At 55.0% G+C, this 9,808-nt stretch overlaps 4 protein-coding genes across 11 annotated transcripts; 1 reads left to right on the top strand and 3 right to left on the bottom strand.

Annotated features, from left to right (window-relative positions):
* Positions 1-33: 33 nt before the first annotated feature.
* Positions 34-2,482, bottom strand: KVP17_004707 (uncharacterized protein; the record flags this gene model as incomplete). 5 transcript variants are annotated; one of them, XM_068523134.1, is made up of 8 exons in its annotated part: positions 34-277; positions 324-396; positions 473-563; positions 593-740; positions 767-1,379; positions 1,409-1,694; positions 1,722-1,940; positions 2,114-2,482. In XM_068523134.1, 8 exons carry the CDS (start codon positions 2,480-2,482, stop codon positions 34-36), a joined length of 2,043 nt encoding a protein of 680 aa, XP_068377954.1. The 5 variants fall into 5 exon arrangements, with proteins under 5 accessions (XP_068377954.1, XP_068377952.1, XP_068377951.1 ...); XM_068523131.1 differs by lacking the exons at positions 34-277; positions 324-396; positions 473-563; positions 1,722-1,940; positions 2,114-2,482 and having other exon boundaries at positions 718-1,379; positions 1,409-1,484; XM_068523132.1 differs by lacking the exons at positions 324-396; positions 473-563; positions 593-740; ... (2 more) ...; positions 1,722-1,940; positions 2,114-2,482 and having other exon boundaries at positions 34-273.
* A 111-nt stretch (positions 2,483-2,593) lies between these two features.
* KVP17_004706 (uncharacterized protein) lies at positions 2,594-3,898 on the bottom strand (the record flags this gene model as incomplete). Of its 3 annotated transcripts, XM_068523129.1 has the most annotated exons (4): positions 2,594-2,984; positions 3,013-3,673; positions 3,711-3,796; positions 3,825-3,898. In XM_068523129.1, 4 exons carry the CDS (start codon positions 3,896-3,898, stop codon positions 2,594-2,596), a joined length of 1,212 nt encoding a protein of 403 aa, XP_068377949.1. The 3 variants fall into 3 exon arrangements, with proteins under 3 accessions (XP_068377949.1, XP_068377947.1, XP_068377948.1); XM_068523127.1 differs by lacking the exons at positions 3,013-3,673; positions 3,711-3,796; positions 3,825-3,898 and having other exon boundaries at positions 2,594-2,953; XM_068523128.1 differs by lacking the exons at positions 2,594-2,984; positions 3,711-3,796; positions 3,825-3,898 and having other exon boundaries at positions 3,009-3,590.
* Positions 3,899-7,220: 3,322 nt separating this feature from the next.
* KVP17_004722 (uncharacterized protein) lies at positions 7,221-8,858 on the bottom strand (the record flags this gene model as incomplete). Its single annotated transcript, XM_068523158.1, has 1 exon — positions 7,221-8,858. One exon carries the CDS (start codon positions 8,856-8,858, stop codon positions 7,221-7,223), a length of 1,638 nt encoding a protein of 545 aa, XP_068377978.1.
* A 19-nt stretch (positions 8,859-8,877) lies between these two features.
* Positions 8,878-9,475, top strand: KVP17_004710 (uncharacterized protein; the record flags this gene model as incomplete). 2 transcript variants are annotated; one of them, XM_068523139.1, is made up of 2 exons in its annotated part: positions 8,878-9,266; positions 9,295-9,475. In XM_068523139.1, the coding sequence occupies 2 exons, from the start codon at positions 8,878-8,880 to the stop codon at positions 9,473-9,475; spliced, it is 570 nt and encodes a 189-aa protein (XP_068377959.1). The 2 variants fall into 2 exon arrangements, with proteins under 2 accessions (XP_068377959.1, XP_068377958.1); XM_068523138.1 differs by having other exon boundaries at positions 8,953-9,266.
* Between the last annotated feature and the right edge of the window lie 333 nt (positions 9,476-9,808).

The raw sequence follows: 9,808 nt of genomic DNA on the forward strand, positions 1-9,808 counted from the left end.
AGTTTTTTAAAGCGTACTACCGGGACACGTTCGTTACAAGGAACGAGAAATCATTAGCACGCCCCAGATGACGGACCAGATCCACCCAACGATACATATAGTTAGGACGAGCTGCAGCGCGCCGATAATAATATCGTCGCGATTCTCGATGACGACGCCCATGATGATGGTGCCGATTCCAGGCAGAAAGAAGTTCAATATCCCCATGCAAACCGTTATAAGTTTGTCCCCCACAGGGACTTCCATATTCTTGATACGATTGCCGAGGCCCATCTCACTAATTATATGTATTATCGATGAGCCCCATAAAGCCCCACACTCACAGGTTTTCAAGCCACTCACAGGTTTTCAAGCCACTCACAGGCCCCCATAAAGCCCCACAAACACTTACAGTGACTGAAGTTCGTCTGAAGTTCATTGTCTTTACAGCATAGATATCTTCAGCGATGGCCTCCCAATGATGGAAACTCACAGGTCGTCTCTTCAGGAATGAAGAACCCTTCCTCAACATCAGTCTGGCGTTCTTGTGGCCTCTCCGCATCGGCCATCCGTTGGAACAAGTCCTGGCTCACACAAACCAAAAAATTCTCACTCTGAAGACAAGCTTCGTCACAGGCGAGATGAAACAGCTGATGTCCGGTTGAACCAGTGTCACAGGAGTCGTAAGCGGCAAGCTTGATAGGAACGCCATTCTTTGACGCATGGTTGCCGTGAGGCTCATAGAGCGACAGTTCTCAAGTCTGTGGTTGCTACTCCCTTTGCACACCTCCTCTCAGGAAACACCGCAGGCATAACTTCCACCAAGGTCTCGATCAGCGACTTTACGTCCAGCTGGTTGTCATTAGTGACATACACAGGCCGTCGGTCCTGCTGGTGGCACTCCAACATATGACGTCCAGCAGCCTCGTGTATCAGACTCCTGACGATCGAAGGATGAACGTAGCGATGTTGACCGTGGCCACAGCGGTAGTACAGACACGGCAGATAGCTCATGATGTTAGCAGGAATGTGCCGTTTGAGTACCAGGCTGTCAGTGAAGGAGAGGAACTCATCCGTTTTCTCAGTGATAAGAGGCCAAACGGGAGGAGACTTGGGGATTTGGACCCGGGGAACCACACAGTTCTCCCACCACAAAGTTTCCTCGGGGTATTTCGCAGTCCAGGCGTCCTGGGAGGTCAGATCCAACAGCTCCGACCGACTGATGGGCGCCGGTTGCCTCGCACGTCTATACGCAGCCTCTGGGACCTCGAAGTCAAAATCGTCGCCTTGCCAAGACGCGAACGTCTCGTCATCTACAAGCCCAAGGCGCAGCAAACACCCAGCCAAGGCGGTCTTGAGGCTGGCGGCTTCTCGACCGTCGGTAAGGCAGAGATGAAGCACTGCTTAGCTGGCTAGTCCCCCTACCCACGCAGATCGCTCAGATTCCTTTCTTCTACCATGGTAGAGTCCTCAAGGGTGACAAGCCTGCTGAAGCTGGCCATCATCCCGTCGAACGCGGGAAGAGTGCCGTACCCATCGAGACGAGAGCACGGGTGAGCGGACTCCTCTGTGCGGTGAAGCAGAACGAATGGCCCGTCTAGGGCTGGGAGCACCAGGCAACTGCGAGGGTCCTCTGAACGTATCGGCTCAGCACATAACGGGCACTTGACCCACGACCGGTCACCGGTTTTGAAAAGACTGGAGCATGTGACCCGCTACGACAAGTATCCCCACTCTACCACGCACGGCCAGCAGAACACGTGACCACATCGGACAGCATGCGGTGCACACATCTCAGCAGCCAAACACACGGGGCACGCACGCGCCTCCGAAACTTCCACCATACGGACCTGGTCCCAAGGAACCTGCGTGTCAGGGTCGACGTTGTAGCCAGCTGGCGGCGCCTTCACGGCCAGCCGCAGAGTTGCCTGCGCGGCCAGGAAGGGAAGTACGTTTTCGCGCTGCGTGTGGGAGCGGGGAGCCTGCCGGGCCGTGACGGGACGAAACTCAAACCCCAGCAAGTCCGGTGATAACAACTCTCGAGACATCAATGTTGTATTTACTAGTCATTGGGAGGAGCACTTAGTCTTCGAAAGAACTGATTCAGCGTAGCCTGTCCAGGGGGAGGTTTCACTCTGGGGGGTCTCAGGTCTTCAGTTTGACCCAGCCACTCCTTGCGAGTCAGAATCAGCGACCCGGCCGCAGCCTGCCCTCGGGAGGCTCGGGGACGCACTACGTTTACGTGCTCCAATTCGTGCAGCTTCTCGGCCTTCCATATGGCCTGCTTGACACCGTCCAACAATTCCGAGACTTCCGGTGGCACTGCAGTGTCTGTGTAAGGTCGTGGATCAATGCCGGACAGCAGATACCAAATAAGGTGCTTTCGGTAGCGCCGGGAGAATTTTTCGCGCAGCTGCCGCTGCAACATACGTTCGTGGAACTCGCTTCGTAAGACCTCTCTTGAGGTGAGCACTGCAGGACTGGCCCTGTCGTCAGGGCTCATGTTTTAGAGAAATTGCTTTTGTATTAATAATGCCGAACCCCCCATTAACTATTATCGAACGGACCAGTTAAACAAAGAGTTGTTTGAGAAGCATGTGGCGAAGAAACGAATTCACGCGGGCTGCACAGAATCAACCAACAGCACCTGAGAAGGCGCCTCCTCAAGCGGCGCAGGGTAGTTTGGTTCCGGAACCCACCACAGGTTGCCCTCTAGAATCTCCTCCAGTGTCAGAGGCTCCGCCTTTGGCTTGCGGTAGTAAGCGTTGAGCTGCGACGGCTCCTGGCCGACAGGAATGTCCCACAGGCATGGGAAGCGTCGCTCGACGTCACTCATGGCCCGCTGCAGCTGCTGGTACGCGGGGATCTGCTGATCGCGTACAGCCGAGTCCACCGCGCGGCGGAAATACTTCGCTCCCGGCAGGCCGGTCAGGATGCCGAGAACAGGCTTTGCTAGAACGAAGTTGCTTTTCATGTCGACTGGTACAGTGCCGGTGGCGTGCAGTCTGTTTGTGATTCGGTCCAGTCACCTACTGTCTCAGGTACTCTATGTAGAACTCCATTACATGACGCCTGGTAATGTCCCGGTGGGGTTCACCGTAAAGTTCGGAGTCTACATGCGCGAAGGCACAGGGGTCGTCGCGTATTGCTCGGCCGATCATGCAGCCTGCGAGTCCGGGGTTCTCTTCCAACAGGCTCTTGACGTGCTTGACAGATTTTAAACCACCGTTGAGAGTAAAGGATAGATGCGGATAATCGGTGACGAGATCCAACACTCGCTGGTAGTTCAATCCAGGAACAGACCGGTTCTGCTTGGGATTTACACCGTTTAACCAAGCCTTGCGGGCGTGTATCTGAAAATGCCTCACGTTCCCCGAAGCCGACACGGTTTCGATGAACTCTCTGAGAAATTCTTCTGAGTCCAAATCGTCAACACCAATCCGGGTTTTCACCGAAATGGCTACGTCTACAACTTCCGCAAGCGTGTCCACGATGGCAGCCACCCGAGTCGGAGTCTTCATCAAAGCGGCCCCGAAACAGCCCTTGGCGGCGACCTTGTTTGAAGGGCACCCGCAGTTGAGATTGATTCCGTCGAAGGGGAAAATTTCCATCGCTCTCTGTGCGGCTGCTGCCAACTGCTGGGCGTCGTCGCCTCCCAGTTGCAATATCACAGGGTGCTCAATCACATTCGTCTCTAGCTAGAATGAGCACATAAAACACAAACAGCCTACTTAAAATGGTTTCGATTTCGGGAGAGTACACCACTGTATTAGACACGACCATTTCGGTCCATATCTGCATCTTCTTCGACAACCCTCTGGTTGAAGCCCTCGGCGAACCCCCACCTGCAGAACATTCTGAAGTGCCTGTCCGTGACATCCAGCATAGGCGCCAACTGTAAGGGGTGATAGCCTTCCATGTGAAATTAGAGGATTCAAATGTCGAAGCTAAACACAAGACTTCACAGCTCTTTTCGGCGTGTACGGGGCGCCGCTAGACCCTGAGTCCGTGTAGCCCTCGGGGAACCACATTAGCCGCCCTCTCTTTGGCGTCCGACGACTGGGGCTGCTCGGAACCTTCGGGTCCTCCGCTTCTCGACTCGCAGATTCCTCGTTCAGCGGCAGTCTAACCACATTTGGTGGTGGGGCCCTGATGACTCTTACTGGCTTCGGAACTTCTCGACTTCCGTCGGTATATCTCACGACGCCGCTTGAACGAGCAGGCGACCCCATGTGAGACGACCGGGAGCGGTACAGAGTAGCTCCTGCAGGAGACGCTACCCGTGCAGCCTCCACTGGAGGCCCACCCATGTGAGATGACCGGGAGCGGTATAGAGTAGCTCCTACAGGAGACGCTACCCGTGCAGGCTCTACTGGTGCGGCGACGCGGCGTAAGCCGTGAGTCGGGTAGTTCGAAGGCAGCGGCGAGCTCGCCCGGATACGAGTTGGGAGTCCACATCTAGAGGTCTTCCTCACAGTCTCGTATTCTCGGGTTTCACAGCCCGCCTGTTCCGGAAAGCACGGCGAAGCCAGTCTCGTAGGCAGGCCTATCGGGTACTGCGGTGCCCTGGCAGCTCCGCTGTACGCACCGGAGACAAAGCAGTGAGTGGGCAGAGACCCGGTGAAAGTTTGCAGGGACTCAGTTCTCTCAGGGAAATCGAACGGAAGATAACTGTTGGATCCACTGGTCAACCCCACTGTTCTCGTTTGATAGTGCGGAGCGGTTCGCTTCACGACTTGCGGAGCGGGATCGTATGTTCGATATGACGTATTCGGCTTCCACCCGTGAAAAGACTGCACAGGTGGTACCCAATTCGAGTTCGCCTCTGGCGACGCCTCGCGTGTCCTCGTTGCCTTGGAAGGTGCCTTCGTAGCGCGCTTCATCGGTCCTTGGTGGAGACTGGAAGGCGCCTGGGCCCACAACGGGAGGTTAGGAGGTGTGCTTCCCCTCGCAGCTGAACTTCGGGAGGCTGGCCCCGTTCCAGACGACACCCTCGTCGTGGATGTCGTCACGGGATTCGGGACAGTCTCAGCTTGGCGAAAAGTCACATGAGTCCACACACCAGCGGCCATGGCGGTGGCCTGGATGGGTGGCCGGGTCCCAGTTGGCTTGGCGGGTATTGGCGCCTCAATCACCTTGGGTGATGATCCGTCCGTCGAAGATGGCAACTTCGACCCTGCAGCCTGTGGCGGGCTACGGCTCCCGTCCATTGTGTGCACATTGGTAGCCTTAACGGGCGCCTCGCCTGCAGTAGTTTCTTCAAAGATGGTGGCGGGAAGTGCCGGGTGCAGCTTTCTGGGTTTGTCATGTGCGGAAGAAAAGTCAAAACACCTGTTAGTGTCGAAAAGGCCTGACAGCAGAGATAATGGGCGGCTGAACAAGGGACGTCTCATTTGCTTTTAAGTTATAATTCCGATGAAGTTGTTGGAGACATGATTTCCTTGAGGGGCCGAAAAAAGGTTAGACTGACGGTCTGCCCTTCGTCCCCATTTTCATGGAAGATACTCGCCAGCCGGTTTCCTCCAATCTGCAGAGAAGCTTATCAGAAGCCGAACGTTAGGATTTATAGCATTAGAATTGAGTTAGTTCATAGCATTAGAGGGCCTCGCATTGAAATTAGGCAAAGCTGCACTCCGTTACAGCGGTTTCTCGAGAGGCGGCCACGTCTTTTCCTTGCGTCGGCGTGTAGTCCTCAGGGAACCAGACGAGTCTCCCCCTTTGAGGGGTATGCCGGCTGAGATGCTCCTCGGGACGAGGCAATCTAACCACGTTTGGTGGTGGGGCCCTGATGATGCGCAAGGGCTTAGCCACTTCTCGACCGGTCCCCGCGTCCGCAGGGAACCGCACCCAGGTTATGCCTCCGCTTGTATGCGCGCCAGACGTTGGTTGGGTGGTGTGCGTTCTGTGCGTCGTTGTAAGCCGAGTAGACGGCACTGCTTCTTGACGTCTCTGATACGTTCTGGGTTCTGGGGCAGGCCGGGTTGACCCAGATCCCACGCTGGTGGCGCTACTTGTGGCGCCACTGTCTACGCCGCCACTGTACTGTCCGCGAATGACAGGGGGCCGGTAGGTAGGTAAGGGTAGATTCTCTCGGTTTCTGGCGTACCTCACCACGGAGCCCTCCCTTGTCGTTCGAAGTGTCTCGACTGTCCTATGCGTGCTAGGTTGGACAGATCCCAGCCCTGCTGGAGTGATCTGTGGCAAACGGGAGTAGAGGACCTCCCTATCGGCGTGTGGCTGACCAGCTCGGTATACGCGCGGCTGGCTTGTCCGATATGTGTGGCTAGCTTGGGGAGCCGGTAATGTCGTCCTAACCACTGGAGGGGCAGCGGAAGCGCGTAGAGTAGGACGTAGCGCAATCGAGGGTGCTGCCCGCGACTCCCCGCGCCACACAGAGGTTTGGGGTACCGGTGTCCGCATCGAAGCCTGGTCAGCTAAAGAACAATAGACACTGGTAGGCCGCACTGTGCGATCAGCAGAGTACTGATACCGTACGGGCTGCGGTGTATTGTTGGAGCTTCTGGTATACTGTGCCGGCTGCAGTGTATTGTTGGAGCTTCTTGTATACCCCTGCGCCCGCCAAGCGTCAACGAAATGTGCTGTGCCCTGAAAGGCTTGCGTCGGTATTTCCGCCGGGTATGTGCGGGAATACCCGATCCGGTGCTGGGTTGTTGGAGCCATAGGCGGAGGGTAGTTGACAGGGGGGTTGTAATCTGTAACTCGGTACGACACCAGTGTCGGCGGGAACATTGTTCTTGTCCTGTACGCTGGCGATGTGGCCCACTGGGGAACCCCTTGCGGAGAGCGTTTCCTGGCGGTCTGAGGGGCGGTGCGAGGGGGTTCGTAGTGCACAGGCTGCGGTCCAAGTGATTCCCTCATCGTGGGTATCACCGTGGAGTGCGCAGCTGTGACTGACCTACGCAGCCCAAGTTGGTCTACTCCTAAGGAATCGACCCCATACGCACTGACAGAAGGCACACTATGTCTGGGGCGTGTTTTCGAAGGAGGCTTTCGTGCGGGACTTTCCACAGATATCATGGCAGTAGGAGGTGTCATCTGCGGAGCCCTCAGCTCAGAATGTGCGTTTGAGAAGTCAAAACACCGGTTAGTGTCGAAGAGGCCTGAGAGCAGAGATAATGGGCGACTGAATAAAGGACGTCTCATTGACTCTGAAATAATAATTCCAGCGATAATAACAGTAAATGAATCATGGAGGGTCTGATTTATGCGAATCAAGCAAATCAAGCAACTCTAACTATCCCGGCGGCGATAAGTTTTTGAATGCCTTCAGAAATCTTGGGATCGCGCATGTACTCGTTTACCAGCTCAGGTTTGTTGCTAATCTCCTGTAGGATCAGTTGGAACTGCGGATCCCCCAATATCTTTTGAATCTCAGGGTCCTTCATAGCCATTTGAACGCGCTCCTCATCCATCTGATCAGCACCAGATTGCGACTGTATCTGGTACACGGTACGCTCCAGTCCCGAACGACACTCTGCGTTTCTGGGATCCAGATCAAGTCCCTTCTGGTACGCCTCCATAGACTTGTGGTACTCCTTCATCATATAGTGAATGGACCCTTTGCGGCTCCATCCCCTCACGAACACGGGGTCCAGCTGCAGACATACCTCTACGTCGCGCAGCGCGCTGGGAAGCTCCATGAGGCTGGTCAGCGCCGCGGCCCTGTTAGAGTAGAGCTTGGCGTTGGTGGGATCTCGGCGAATTGCCTCGTCGTACTCCTTCTTAGCTTCTGGGAACTGTTGCAGCTTGAAGAAATCGTTTCCACGGACCCGGTGCTCCTCTGCCTTGGTGGGATCTACATAGGCTTTCTTCACGTTTTCCTCGTGAAGTTTCTGGCATTCCTTCAGCGCAGCCCGAGTGAGACGGTTGTTGTCCTCAGTAAGAGATCTGTCATACATCTCAATGGCCTTATCCAGCTGACCTTGCTTCTTATACAGAACTGCGAGCCGGTTGTAGATCTTAGCCACAGTCTCGTACGCAGCTTGGACCTCGTACCGCTGGTCAAGGGCGCTCTGCAGCAGCGCTTCGCACTCAACGTAACGCCCTTGCTCGATAAATACTGCTGCTTTGTTGTTTACGTAAAGCAGTTGCCTCGGGTTCTTCTCGATAGCCTTGTCGTAGAGGTCCAAGGCCTCCTCGAACTTGCGAGATTTGTAAAGGGTGTTGGCCAGATTCTTGAACTCTTCAGCTTCAGCTTCCTCAGAAGACAGTTCTGGTTTCGTCTCCTTTGGTTTGGCGGGTGCTTTTTTAGCAGGCTGTCGCTCGCGTGGAAGGTCAACCCCCATCAGCTTTGCACAGGCGGCTGCCACCCGCTCGTCTGGGTTCATTACTAGGGCCATTTGTAAAGCCTCCTGGCTGGGGTTCTCCATCAGCTTTTGCATAAGACCCACAACACGAGTCAGAAAGGTTGGGTCTTCCTCCTGATACTGCCGGTATAAAGGATCATCCAGTTGACGGGCGATGGTCATGAGCAGCTGATCCTTGTTGAACATGCCACTAGCAGCTTGTTGGCAACGATTGATGCCTTCCTTGATCGCAGCGTTGTTGGGGTCTATTTCGGACCCAGCTTTGTACGCAGTGGCTGCTTCCATGACCTTGCCTTGCTCAATGAGGGCCAACCCCAGCCTGCTGTAGCCCTTGCACCACTTGGGGTTCAGCTCCACGCACTTCTGCGCGTCGGCTTCGGCTTTCTCGTAGTCGCCGAGTGATGCATACGCTCCAGACCGGTTACTCCACAACACGTGGTTACTGGGGTCTAGTTCAATTGCTTGTCCGAAGAGGATCACGGCCTTCTCGAAATCTTTAGAGGAGAATGCCTGATTGCCGAGATCTTTCAGTTGTGCAGCTTGTGATGCCATACGTAGAGAATTGGTAATTATGCAATTCAATGGGCAGTATTCTCAGGGGGCTCGTGGTGGTAAACTGAAGCTCAAGAACCGCGCCGTGAAGAAGATGCCCGCTAACCCAAAGAAGTCCTCCGAGTCGAAAGTCGGAGCTGACTGCCATTTGGATCCCGTCGAGGGTGCGGGGACTTTGGTGACCACTGGAAATCATATACACGGGTTTGATACTGCCTTTTTGGATATCTGCAAGGCCGGCGACATCCTGTTGGTGTTCCACCCGAAAACGCTGATTATCGAGTCAAGAGTGATTGTCGCTGTCTTGAGTCAGCGGTCCCTTACCGTCAACGAAGGTTTCCCAGACGACATTTTTACAAAGACGAAGTATCACGTACGTCAAGACCACCTGATGGAGGAAGTTGATAAGTGGGTAGCAGTGGGAGCTCCAATGCAGGAACAAATTTGATTCTGCGCTGACAAGCCGAGTAAACAAAGCGGAAAGCACGTACACCTACCGAGAAAAACTCACTTGGGGGTACAAGACTGTCACGATGCAGGCGGACCACTCTCTGTCTGCGGAGGAGAAGCTGAACCATCGGGAGAAGCTGCAGGGGCGGGACAAGCACTGCCGTTGATGACTGACATAAGCGTATTCGTAAACTCTACGAACTCCACCCTGCTTACGGAGGACTCCGCCGCCTCACTCTGTTAAGTACCCTGCCAGCGCCTTTACGCGGTCTGGTGCCGAGTCCACATCGCGTAGCGCGTCTCGCAGCTTCTTGGACCCGAGCCACTGTCTGACCTCAGTGCTCTCCACTGATTGTGAATGTCACCAAAACTTACTTAGTCTCTGTTGCTCGTCCTCCGCCAGCTCCTCTTCGTCAGGGTCTCGGAGTGCGGTAGCAGCCTCCAGCTCGCCTTCCTCCTTGACACATTGGTGCTGCTGGAAGCAGTTCGCCGAGCAAAAC

Source organism: the organism of the source record quoted next, assembly GCF_019968985.1.
Source record: "MAG: Porospora cf. gigantea B chromosome Unknown PgB_NODE_166_length_31905_cov_125.617, whole genome shotgun sequence".
In the NCBI taxonomy this organism is placed as follows: Eukaryota; Apicomplexa; class Conoidasida; order Eugregarinorida; family Porosporidae; genus Porospora; species Porospora cf. gigantea B.